This window comes from Chrysoperla carnea, chromosome X (genome assembly GCF_905475395.1).
Source record: "Chrysoperla carnea chromosome X, inChrCarn1.1, whole genome shotgun sequence".
In the NCBI taxonomy this organism is placed as follows: domain Eukaryota; kingdom Metazoa; phylum Arthropoda; class Insecta; order Neuroptera; family Chrysopidae; genus Chrysoperla; species Chrysoperla carnea.
In genome coordinates, this window is record NC_058342.1 from 11,589,474 (window position 1) to 11,603,954 (window position 14,481).

A 14,481-nucleotide genomic window follows, 5' to 3' on the forward strand; every position below is an offset into this window, starting at 1 on the left:
AATACGCTCCCTCTTCGAAGATCATCGGAATCGTGACCTTCAGGGAATTTTCTACCGTCATCTAGACACCTGTAGTCTTTCCGTTGATCTTACGTTCTCTTTTCTCCGATCAGCTGGACTCAAGTCCGAAATGGTGTGATAGCGACGCTAACTCACCAAAAGTATGTATGTAAGGAAGCAGTCTCCACTACTATGTGAAGAGCGTGCAAATCTCAGCCGGAGACGCTGATGCACCTCATCTCGGCATGTCCTTCATATGCCACAAACACCTACATATATCGCCATAACGCTGCCCTCCGCGTGATGAAGTGGACCCTACGCCAGTCCTACCATATGCTCCAGGCGAGATCGAGTCCGTCGTCAAGAACGAGAAATGCATTATCTTCTGGAATTTCTCGTTCCCAACTACCAGGCAGCTCTCTGCTACTAAGCCTGATATAGTGCTCCAGGATATCTCATCCAAGACTATGTACGTCATCGAGTTCTGCCTGCAGAAACGAACATAGTCACGAAGGAGGAGCAAAAACGGACTAAATATCTTGATCTCTTACAAGAACTACGTCAGCTACACCCTGGCTACTCAGTCAAAATGGTTGTCCTCGTTATCAGTTGTCTTGGCGGAATTCGTCCCACTCTCGAGACGAATCTATCTCAAATTCCGGTCTGCAGGTCTCATCTTCGTTACCTTATCTCTTCTATGCAGAAGGCTGTCATCATAGGCACCCTTCGTACATTGAGATCGTATCAGACTGTCTTCAAGTAACAGCCCTTGAAGTTTTTTTTTTGTTTTTTTTAGTAGGTACCACATCGCTGCGGTGTATGGACGGAGCCTCCTTGACCAGGGCATCAGACTTACGTACCACCGACTCGGAAGACAGACGGACTAACGGACGTCGCGTGGACTGACGGACGTACAGACTCTCACACATGGCCAAATTGCACACTATTCAAAACCGACGGAGAACGTCCCAATCGCTCATCGAACGCGAAAGCGAGCACAACACAATACAACACCACACACATCACCCAAAAGGCGAGGTCGCTGAACACAATAAACATACATACATTTATACACACTACAAGAACAAAAATACCCTCACAAATATACACGCACACTCACACACATTCTCCGGTTCACATGACAGACCAGAACAAGGAAAAAACAGTTTACCGTCACTTGACTGTGTCCGTGCGGTAAACTAAATCGGGCTCAGCCCTGCTATGAAATAGATGAGACAATAATAATAATACATAAGAGGGGTACCGTAAATGGGTCTCTGAAACGTAGACATAGGAGTGCTCTGTGTCCTCCTTGAGATCAACCTATCACTCGAAGATATCTCCGAGTAAGAGGTACTACTTTAAGCAGATGACACTATAGGATTCCATAGCTTCTCCGTCGGGATTGATCCTAAGATTGATGGGCCCGATTTTTGAACCCAATCTATACATAACAACCTACAGGTTGTTGGTGCAAATAATATGTATGAGGTTTCATCGTCCTCCAATTAAGCATTTAAAGTAAATATTCTGTTTTATTCACATATTTTCTAATTTTATTTTTACATAATGTTCTAAAAAAAGTTCTAATAAAAATTTAGATCAATTATTATTATAAATGATAATTATTTATAAAAAGAACTACAGTCTGCACGACCATAGATATATTTTAACGGAAATGTTTGTTTACAATCTTGAAACAAGACACATGATAAAAGTTATTGTAACAATTTTTAAAACACAAATTTTGTTCATGAATTCTATAATATAAAAAAGTAATTGTTTTTATTTTAAAAAATACATTTGAAAACAACTATCCCATAGTAGACAGTTTCAACTAAAATCAACAGATGGTGAACAGTAATTGAGAAGTATCAATAGATATAATCTAGAGTATATTATAATATGTCTATGGACATTATAGACAAAGACAGTAGAGTTAATTCCTTGTAATTTTTTATTTAGAATCATTTTGGCATTTAAATTACAATAGTGAATAGACAAGACAACACAAGGCTTGGTATTGTCTTTCGATAAAATAGAATCGAAGAATTGTGATTTATACGTTTATATCAACAATTTCTTATTCGTTATAAAATCAACAACAATATATTAATAATCAAAATGGAGGAAGATGATGCATTTGACTTTACTATAACAACAAAAATAGAATATCGAATCTTAGAATATTGTAAAAATGGACAGGTTTTAGTAAATTTAACTGAAAACAATATACGAGATATTAAGAGTAAAATTACAAAATTTAGAAATGCATTATGTAATAATTTGTGTTTTCCGACTACTTCTGATGGTAATAATTCATTTAGTACTAATAAATTTTTATTTAATCAGGCTACTTTTTATAATCTGTGCAATTGGTTTACGCAAGTAAAATAATATTTCTAAAAATATTTTACTTTTATAGATGATGATGAACAAGCTATGCCTAATAATCTATCAAATGAAAATGAATTCCCTGGAAATATCGAAAGCTTACAATATAGCCCACCACCTCCATCACTTTCGGCAGCTTCATCGAAATCCAAAGCATTGAAAACTATTATAGATGGCGATGAACAAATTATGCCTAGTAATCTATCAAATGAAAATGAATTCCCTGGAAATATCGAAAGCTTACAATATAGCCCACCACTTCCATCACTTTCGGCAGCTTCATCGAAATCCAAAGCATTGAAAACTATTATAGATGGCGATGAACAAATTATGCCTAGTAATCTATCAAATGAAAATGAATTCCCTGGAAATATCGAAAGCTTACAATATAGCCCACCACCTCCATCACTTTCGGCAGCTTCATCGAAATCCAAAGCATTGAAAACTATTATAGATGGCGATGAACAAATTATGCCTAGTAATCTATCAAATGAAAATGAATTCCCTGGAAATATCGAAAGCTCTCAATATAGCCAACTACCTCCATCATTTTTGACAACTTCGTCGAAATCCAAAGCATTGAAAACTAGTAAAGACAGAAAACCGGTTGAAAATCGAGTTAAGAAATATACAGATACGCTAACAGCTCAAAATAACCAAGTATTTTCATGTAAAATGATTACATATTCTTCTAATAATCGTAGGTGAGTTGTGTTTATTATTTACTTCGAATATTATATGTCGTATTCGAATGTATCTATGTCATTTTTGTACATTGTATCTGTGGTATGCATTTTTACAATCGTAAAACTCGTTTGTCATAGCCGATGAATGTACATGGTTGTACCACAGCTGCAGCCCAAACAAATTAGACGTCCTGGCAAAATCTAGTGCCTTTTTGAATAAATTTAAGCAGTAATAAACCGATATTTTTCCCAAAAAATTGGTCAAAATTCTTATATTAACCCCATTTTTCAATATTGTGAACTGGCTTATTGTAGCTTTTTAATATACAATAATGTTAATAAAAATAGAGACTTTATGTATAGAATATGGAATTTCAATACATATTTAATAATGATAGCATTGAAATGTTTCTGACACCATTTGAAAGCTGAAAGTACACTAGACATAAATAAACAAGGTTACCTTTAAATAAGCAAACAATCAATTTTTATCATCCTATTTTTATGCATATACGCTTTCCAAATTCATAGGAAACTTTGACATAACTTTTCTCATCCTTCCAAGCCTCGACATAAAGCGGCAGAGTGTGGTACTAATTTTATGCATATATGCAGGTGACAAAAATAATATTTTATTATTTTATACCCAATTGTGATTCTGATTTAGTACTTAATTTTGGGTTAATTTAACTTTGGAAAGTGTTAAAAGACCATTTTCTCAGATAAATTGCATGAATTAATTTACATTAAACGTACATAAAAGCTCCCCAGTTCAACAAAAAGTACCCGAGTAAAAAAAAAAAAAAAAAATGTATTTGAAAAAAAATCGATTTCGATAGTCTGTTAGAATTTTAATAAAGCTATTAATTATTCAAATATAATAAGTTACAGTTAATCACAGCTATCTATATATAAATTAGTTTTTTGTAGATTGATGTGACATTTTGAACGGGTGTAAATACACACGTATACCAACTTAAGTTAAAACTTCTCACGAAGGTCTTAGCTAGAAGAAGGCTTGGGAGTTACACCCCGTTATTTATTTGTCAATTATAGTCTTTTCCATTCTAATTTATCCTTTATACATTTCAGTTCAACATCGACCTCAATGGAAATCTTTAATAATCAAATACCTTCGACTTCAAATAATCCCAATAATGTAAATATCGAACAGGCGCCAGCTGCATTGGCTTCAAGAAAATTGAATAACAGTATCCAATCACAGCTCAACACATCAATGGAAAATCATTTTGAAAAAAATCCAAAGCTATTCCCATTTTTATTGAACTGCCAACGTAAACGTAAAACGTGGCTTCAGCCGAAGATAACAGATATATTTACGGAAAGAAAAGTACATAAAAGGAGTCGGGTCAATATTTCATCTTTGGAAGTTTCTGCAAGAGATAATACACCAAAGTTTTCAATCGTTAATTCGAATGAAAGGAACATAAATGGTGGCGTGCATACAAATTTTAATGAAATGTCTCTTGAAACTAAAAGAAGCAGCAATCTTGAGTTACTTTCTAAATCAGCTGAAGGCGAATATTTCGTAAATAAATCTGCTTCTGATAAACAAATGGAATGTTTAAATACTAACTTTAAGGGTGAGCGAAATCACATTTTGAGTTTAAGTAACGAAATTCGATTCAAGAATTCGTTAGGTCTTACTTTTCGGTTTAGAAAATATTATCATATTTGCGATTTGTAAAGCGGCTGTTATTCTTTGAGGATCCTTTTCCTTGATTGAAAATTAGATATGAAAAAAAATTCTTATTATTGACGATTTTATATTGAAATGGGTTTTTTGTGTCTTTCAACACACGAAATCGTTACATAAAAGGATAGAAAGGGGGTCTGAAACAGGGTTCGAAAATATCCGATATTTATTATAAATATCAAAATATCGGATATTTTTGATAGGTATCCGATATATATCAAAATTTTGATATTTAAAAACAAAACTAAAATGTTTTAAATTTTTAATTTATTAAGGTACTTAAAATCAGACAAATGAATTCAAAACATAAAATATTCTTTTAGATCAGGCAAAATCAATTAAAAATCAGAAAATTTTATAAATAAAACACATAAAACAATTTTATAAATTCTATCCAATCAATGGTCATACCTACACTAAGGTAACAAAACAATAATTATTACAAATAATAACTATAGAGTCTAATCAGTCCTTTACTTATCAAATCAGTCATTCGTAATAAACTGTTAATTACCAAATAAAAAAATGTCGTATTCATAATTGTGCTTGGTTTCACTGCAAGGAAGATACAGGTAGATCATCTTCCTATTCTGAATCTTACTTAAACTTATTCTTGCGAAACGAACTTTTTCTGGCACGACACGATTAGAACTTAGTATTAGTATGTTTTAACTCTACTTCAATGCCATCAAAATTTGGGAAGTAAGTTACAAACGCCAAAAATTACTAAATAATATTAAACTTTTTTAATAATTTTTGTATTGATATATATCGTAAAAATTCATGTGATATATATCGGATATATATCATCATATATATCCATTGATATATATCCTCGAACCCTGGTCTGAGCACTCGACATTTTCTTAGTATTATCTCAATTGGAGCTTTAGAGTTGTGCAAAGCCTTAAAAATTTCGAAAACTCTCGATTTTTCGACTCGAAAAAGGGGAAAGGAGGTTGTGAAGTTGAGAAATCCCCATATAGCACTTCCGTGGCTTATTCCGTTAAAGTTCGAGCAACAAATATATAGATCAGACATTCCCAAAATCCCATAAATCATGTATGTTCTAGGGGTCATAAAACGAATTTATCACACACTTCCGACCCTCCAGAATTATTTATAACACACTCCCAACCCTCCATGTATTTTCATGGTGCATTGGTTTATATTTTCGAGAAAATATGAATAAACAAATTATCGGAGAGTAATAGAAGATCATACAATTCATTCTCTGCAAAAGCTATTCAAAAATTTACTGCCTTTTTCAGAAATTAAGTAAAATGCGATAGAAATTCTGTATGTTTTTTATGTAAAAAACTCTCTCTAAAATTTTGGGATTACCGCTTACAAAAACTCACATCTTGAGAATGTAAAATATTTAAGAAATTAAAAAAAAAATTGTTAAGAAGAGGCAAATTTCCAATAAAAAACTCCCGGAAGTCCATTATTTATAATTTTAATTTAATGCTGAAAATGGGTCTTTTTGCGTCATTTTTAGCCTATTTGTCAAAATAATATCGTCAAAAACGAGTATCTCACACTAAATAATTTGTTTAAGGTATTAAATATTAATTTAAAATTTTTAAAAATTATGGTGGATTCTAAACATTAAAAAATTTATTACTGTTGGAAATTTATTTTAATGTTAATTTTTCAACAAGTTAGACTATTGTTTATTAAAAAAATTTTCTGGAATTTTCGTTTACATTGTAAACTAAAAAAAAAGGCTTAAATAATTCGCGTAAAGTTTTTTGGCTATGTTAAAAGAGTTAAAAAATTTTAATACTTTGTTTATAATAATTTTTTTAAGTTGAAAAAAATGAAAAATCATGCATTTTTAGTTAACTAAAATAATTTATTATAAAAGTATTAAAATTTTTAAAATTTTGTTGAAAAATTAACTTTTAGATAAATTTCCATCGCTAATAAATACTTTGAAATGTTTAGAAGCCACCATTCATTTTTTCAAATTTTTTAATTAATATTTAATACCTTAAAAAATTATTTAGTATGAGATACTCATTTTTGACTATATGTACTGGTCAAATATGTGATATCATCGATATTTCTAATTATTTTGAGTAAACAAACACACGTGTACAAATTTAATTTTTTCATAAATAAAAATATAAAATAGTCAACACCATTTAAAATATGACCTAAATGGTAAATATGCCTTAAATAAGAAGTGATATTATTTAATATATAGAGTTGTAGAATTTCGATAATTTGAATTCAGCACGTTTTGTTAAGACGCCCTATTTATTCAAATTAGGTAAAAATTTTAACTTAAAAGTAACATAGATTACGTAAACCGATTTTTAGGTCGATGCAACGCAGTGTATTTGTGTCCCATCGTTACCTCAAGCTCACTTAAGAATAAAATTTTCACTGCATTCATATTACATCCATGTACAGCCGCTTACGTGCAGCACATAGTGCATATAAATAAACTGTTTTCGTGTTTCCTCGTATATTATCGATATTTTTTTTTTCTAACAAAAACACAACTCTTTCTTCAATCGAAAAAAAAAAATGCAAATTTGGATAATTTTACGTTGTTTAAGTGAGTCTTATATTTGCAGGTTATCATGCGAAATATAAAAATCCAGAAGAACATCAGATTATGAACGTTCAGCCAAAGGAAATATCAATAAAAAAATTGGATAATAAAAAAATACGTGTTCGAAGTACATCTTTTTTAATGGGATCAAATCAAATTCGATTCGAGGATAAAAATTTGCGGAAAAAGAAAAATAAATTTCATAATCAATCGAAGGATGTTAACGAATTACAAAAAACAAAAATGGTCACTACATATAGTTTGAAATCGAATGAAATTTTTCAAGACTATGTAATACCTTATAAAAGATTAAAAATTGATAAAGAAAAGTTTGTAAGAAATTACGAAGAAACCGTTCAGACTATCGAATACCCTGAAATAGGTTTGGATTCTTCGAGCACTTTAACATTGAGTGAAACAGAATCATCTCAGTTAAATGAAACAGAAAAAGGTGAGTTAAATAAAAAAATAATGAAACAAACTAATAATAGGATAAATAGAAAAACTGAAACCAAAAGTCATCACAAAAAAAGCTCACATTCATTGACTGAAAATGATATTGAGGGAAATCTCCATTCTTACGAAAATAGAAATCCTAATCAAATTGATTCTGAAGAAACTTCTAAATTTACACGTACAAAAATGGTGAAACAAACTAATAATAGGATAAATAGAAAAACTGAAACCAAAAGTCGTCACAAAAAAAGCTCACATTCATTGACTGAAAATGATATTGAGGGAAATCTCCATTCTTACGAAAATAGAAATCCTAATCAAATTGATTCTGAAGAAACTTCTAAATTTACACGTACAAAAATGGTCGAAAATCTTGAAACCACACATCCATTCGTTAGCGATACAACTAAGAAGAAAGTTCGTACATTCGAAATAAGAAATACAAATAAAAAAAAGAAATCGTCGAATGTGAAATCACATAATACGTCTAAAGAAGAGAGTAAAAAATTCCCTAGTTTAGAGGCTGAGTTACTTAATGCTGAACTAGAAAGCGAAGTAGGCAGGGAAAAAAAAAGACGTATTATTAGAATGTTACAATTGATCGAAACTGTCGAAAATGCCGAGTATGAAAATGAAAAAAATGAATCTTTGAATGCAAGATCACATAATTTCTCTAGTGAAGAGAGTGAAGGATTCCTTAGCCTAGAGGCTGAATTACTTAATGCTGAACTAGAAAGCGAAGAAGGCATGGAAAAAAAACGACGTATTAAAAGAATGTTAAAATTGATCGAAATTGTCGAATCTACCAATTCAGTTTAAATGAATATTATTGAAATGGTAAAAGTGATCGAGAATATAGAATCTTTTTACCAGTTTATAGTGCAAGAATAAATTTTTTGGTTATTTTCCTATTTTACGTACTGCTTATTTATTTTTATTTTATGTACTAAAAAAATTATTATTTACATAATAATTAAGTGCTATACTTCGAAATTTAGTACCAAAATACTTTTATTTCAACTCTTTAAATTAAAACTTTTATATTATGAATTTTTTAATTAAAATTAAATTGATGGCGGGAAATGGTAAATATTAAAAAAATTACATCGTCATAAATATCGCTTTTTTTAAACATTTCCTGCATCGACAGTGGTTTAACAAAAATTCACACTCTAGGTATTTGCTTATTTCGCATAATAATTTACTGCGTCAGTTGCTTATTTCGCATCTGGGACTAAGTTTTTGAAGACCTGTAATTAATTAATGGAACTTTCTCCCCTCGCTAAACAGTAGAAATACCTAATCCTATGAATAGATATGTCTCGTCATTTACATTCGTAGCCGAGGATTTTGAGACCGAACTTATTAAAGAATCTAATTTATTCACATATTTTGCTTTTATTTCGCAGGAAAATGAAACCGACGATTAGGCACGAAATTTTTATAATTAAATATATAATTTTGTATAAGATCACATATTTTTTACAGTGCATTTATAAATGAGCTTTTGGGAGGACTCATTGGAGTGCCTAATTTTTGGTAATTTTTATGAAACAATATTAAATTCAGAGAGTAATTTTAAGGTACCTAATTAGCATTTAATAATTGGTGTAATATATTCCGATTAAAAAGCATGTATTTTCATTTGATTTTGTAAATTACCCGGTCAAAATAAACAAATAAATATGAGTGAAGGTACAAAAATTCGCACACGGCTGAAATTTGGCAGGATTGTTCAAAACATCATCATAAAAGAAATCTAAAAAGTCCTCATCGACCCGAGACGTGGAAAAAAATTTACACGAGTCAAAGTTCACAAAAACGGGGTTTTCGTGATTTTCAGCAAAACGGTAAGTTTTATCATAAAATTAGCTCAGGCGAAAATTGTAGATCAGATAATTAAAAATAAAAAATGTCTCAATACTTTTTTCTTAAGAGCCACCGTTTCTGAGATATAACGATTCAAAAAGTTGGAAGAATTGTAATCGTCATATAATTTTATGAAACGGTGGCTATTAGGAAAAAAAGTATTTGGATATTTTTTATATTTAATTATCTGATCTACAATTTTTGTCTGAGCTAAATTTATAATAAAACTTACTGTTCCGCGGAAAATCGCTAAAAATCTGTTTTTGTGACCTTTCATTCCGCGTACATTTTTTCCACATCTCGGATCAATGAGGATTTAGATTTCATTTATGATGGTGTTTTAATCAATCCTACTAAATTTCAACCCGGTGCGAATTTTTGTACTTTCGAATGTTTAAATTGACCGGATCAAAAATAGTTTTTCTATGTAGAGAAGGGACGGGAGTGGCGTCTTTACATGAGTTCCACAAATTTCGAAGTATAGCATCTAATTAACACTTAACTATCATGTAAATAAAAATTTGTTTTCTTTTTGCTTTATACAATGAAATAATACGTGGTAATTATTTGGTGGTTTTGATGTCACGTGGTAATAAAGAATTTATATTTTGAAATAATACGTGGTAATTGTTTGGTGGTTTGGATGATAAGTGGTAATAAAGAACACTACATACATAAATATGAAAAAAACAAAACCTTTCGTTTGCGGTTGAGTAAAAACAAATTAAAATAATATCGGCCCAGAAAAATTTTTTCTGGCTTACGTTTCAATAATCTGACAAAATATTAAAATTAATTTACTTTAGAAAATTATTCCATTTTAAAATTGATCCCTGACTATTGGTCTATCCTTTATCAATCATAGACGGCATCTATGGGAAATGAATACCATCTTGTTCAAAATTTGAATGAAAGTAGCAAAAAAAATTTGAATGGCATGAAAAAAGTGTTAAAATCGGGAAAAATTCTTTTATATTATTGAACGGCATTCATATTTACGCTTTCAATTCAACGTTTATTTTTCAATATTAAGTATTTTTGGTTCTAAGTAATTTTTCCGTAAACTTGAAGTTAAAAAATTATGAACTGTTTTGGCCAAAAACTATGCAAATAATCAAATTAAACTCTCGCCACTGAAACCTAAATGCTTTTTTGAATTTCATGGCCTTCAAATTTTTTTCCTAAGTGAGGTACCCGTTTTGCAAAGGAAGCCCCATAGATATATGCAAATATAATAATTCCCAGATATAATGGTTATTTTATACGTCTTTATTATAAAACCCGTTTTCCTATTTTTTTATTTAGATTCTAAAGTGCCTTTTCCAACTTTCTACTGAATTAAATCCTTAAACATAACTCTTGTTAATTATTAAATTATCAAGCAGCAAATTAGATCACTCCTAAACTTTTCAGCAAATACCATGGTTTTCGTAGAATTTGACTTAACCCGATTTGATCTCAGATATTTTGTCAGAAAAGGTCAACTTTTAATTTTGTTTCCTTACTACCTCTAATAGTACACCAATGTTTAAATTATTTGAAGTGAATCCTTAATTTAGTAGGGTACTTGCTATTAGTTAAGTTTCAATAAAGTACAATTTATAAAATTAGTTTAAAAAAATTTTAAGAAAAATTAAAATTTTTTTATTGCAAAATACATTCAGTTATTTTAAAATAATGATTTTAAAAAAAAATTTTTTTTCTGGTAGATGGCGTCTCAAAAATTATTATTTTTTCTTTTGAAATTAACCAATTTAACTTTTGATTAATTTCCAATTTATTTTCTTTTGCAAGTCCCCGTATACGAATGTTCCTGTTATTTTAAGTTAATGGTTAATTTTGTTTTTTCATTGTTTACAGAATTTTATTTTTGTGTTTTTATGTTGTATTGATAAATAAATAAATAAATGCAATTTTGAAATTAGAATTGAGAAATTATTTATGGCTCGATGCATTTAAATTCTTGCGCAAAATCTCTGCTCCAAAATCTTATATAGAAGCTTCGATCTTTTATCTCTACCTGTTTAACAAGTAAATTGTTCAAATATAAATTTCTGTTTCACTGACGAATTTTGATTTTAATAAATCGTTTTAAAACTTTTTATCGTATTACAATGATGAGCACAAAAAAAACTCGTGAGCAACAGAGAGCTTCACCACTAAAGTTATATTTCCCCCTCATGTAATGTTTTTTACAGTTAGATGCATTTTAATGGGAATATATACAGGTGTTCTATAATTGACCGCCGAACCCGGAAATTCTTGAATAAGCTTATCAAGACGAACGATAATGCTCTTTACTGAACTTCGATCTGAGGCTTAATTTCCAGTATTCACATAGTCAGTAGCCACGATAGGCGTGCATTTGGTAATATGGACGCGGACACATAATTTGCACAGACTATTGTTGGTTAATACTATTATTAATTGATTCAACAATTCAAAATATAATGATGTTTAAAAATATGTGCCACAAGCTTTTTTCAGCACATAAAAAATTGCAAAAGTTATAAACAATTAAAGATGAAAAAAAGATATTTCATTTTTCGCCAGTATTTCATAAAATATTAATATTTAAGAAATTTAAAAAAATAACACTAAAGAGGAAAGTAAATTTCCAATTAAAAATCTCCACTGTCGGAATTAAATCTCCATAATTTATAATTTGAATTTAACGCTGAACTAATTATTAAAATTTTTTAAACTTTTATGACGTGATATTGTTAAGTATATTTATAAGAAGGATTCCAGGAAGCCAACAAATTTTACGCTAATTATTTAAACTTTTTTTTTAGATAACAATGAGAACGAAAATGGCAGAAAATTTTCTAAATAAACAATTGTCTAACTTGTTGAAAAACTACCTTTAAGATAAATTTCAAACAACAAATTCTATAATTCAGAATACACCTTATACCCTAAAAAAATTAATTAGTGTGAGATATTCAAATTATAAATAACGGAGGTTCCGAAAGTTCCGAAAGTGAGAATTTTTTATTGGAAATTTCCTCTTCTTTAAGAGTATTTTTTTTTTATTTCTAAAATAGGCGAATGGATTGGAATTGGAAATATTGGCAAAAAACGAAATACCTTTTCTTTAATTTTTAATAACTTTTGTAATTTTTTATTTGTTTAAAAAAGTTTCTGGCAAATTTTTCTAGATATCATTCAAACGAGCTGCCACACTTATTTTTACGACCATTATTTCTATATTTCACCAATTTGATCTTGTTGGCTATATATATTTTCATTTGGCAGTTTATATAAAATTCAAAAATTAAAACAAAAGCAGTTTGTTGTCTTCATCGTTGCGTTTAATTATAAAATTATATAAATTTATTGATTATTAGTGAACATTTTTCTACTATAAATAAGCCACCTCCTTAAGAGCAGGAGTTTGCATAATATGAAGACCGCTTTTTGTCGATTCAGAAATTCAGTCAGTTTTGTCAGTTATGAAATTTTTTGTCAATTGATTTTTGTTCAATTTTTGTTTATGCCCCCCGGCACTCCATAGCATCAGTCAAATGTCAATTTTTAGAACCAAGTAAAGTTACGTTAGGTTTTTTAGGTCATTTCACATAAAAAAGATCCTTGTGATTTTTTCGTAAAGTTCATCGTTTTGTCATCATCAGTATGAATTATCTAATTCGAAAACGTAATCGTAATTAAAAATTCTATATACATATGAGTTCTCATTTATTGTATTTGATAATACTTATACTACCGAAAATTGATAAATGGTAAGTTACCTGGTAATCTACATTGGAACTAATTATAACGGGTCAGGTTCCAGTTTTAATTAGTACGAATTATTATAGCCAGCTGCAGGTACAACTCCCAGTTATCTGATCAATGGTAAGTACAAGTATTGCCATCTGGTAGTCTAAACTACGCTGGTAATATTTTCAAGGAATTTCTCCATAGAAGTAATAACATAGAACCGTAATGTGGCCATCCAAACGGTTTATCAAGAGATATAAAAAAATAAACATGCGGATAGCTGCCTTTGAAATTTTCGAAAATATTTTCCTAACTGAATTATATTCATTCCAATTGGTTGAATTGGAAATTTGCGATTCATGAATTGGACTTTTTTATCAGGGTAAGTACTTTGAAAAACTTATTTCCACAAATATTTTATTAAAATTAATTTCATAGATGAGGGTATCACAAAACCTCAAAATGTTCGTATAGAAGGTTGTACTATCCCGCCATGTGAATTACCAATATAGGACAAAAGGTGAAAATGGAAATTGATTTCATTCCAGGTAGGTACATATAATAATAATTGTAAGACACAAAATAACTTTTTGAGTTTATTTTGTGTTGTTGACTTTTAAGCAGAGTTGAATTAACAACGAAAGTTGTTGCAACCGCCACTGGAATGGATACAAATTTTCCACTTCCGGAAATGGATGCTTGTGAAGATTTAATAAGTGGCCAGTGTCAATATAAATCGAATGATAAACTCAGTTATTCGATTGAAATGCCAATTTTGAAAATTTACCCAAAAGTAATTTTAAAAGAAAATTTAATTTCATATACTAGACGTAATTTTTGGTTTTCAATTTTAAGTTCCACTAAATATAAAATTCACGTTATATGATTCGAAAAAGGCTCCAATAATTTGCTTCATTGTCCACTGCCCGGTCGTTTAAAAATAAAACTTCTTATAAAATAAATATAAAATGAACAAATTGTAAGAAAATAAACTTGAAATTTAAGATATTGTCATCAATTTGATGGCATTTGACCCACCCATCAATCCATGCAGCGCCATATTCTAAGCA

The 14,481-nt window shown here is 29.9% G+C and overlaps 1 protein-coding gene across 1 annotated transcript; it reads left to right on the top strand.

Moving 5' to 3' along the window:
- The first annotated feature begins 2,124 nt into the window (after positions 1-2,124).
- Positions 2,125-8,638, top strand: LOC123302906 (GATA zinc finger domain-containing protein 14-like). Its single transcript, XM_044886000.1, has 4 exons — positions 2,125-2,311; positions 2,426-3,098; positions 4,173-4,684; positions 7,386-8,638. The coding sequence occupies exons 1-4, from the start codon at positions 2,125-2,127 to the stop codon at positions 8,636-8,638; spliced, it is 2,625 nt and encodes an 874-aa protein (XP_044741935.1).
- The last annotated feature ends 5,843 nt before the right edge of the window (positions 8,639-14,481 follow it).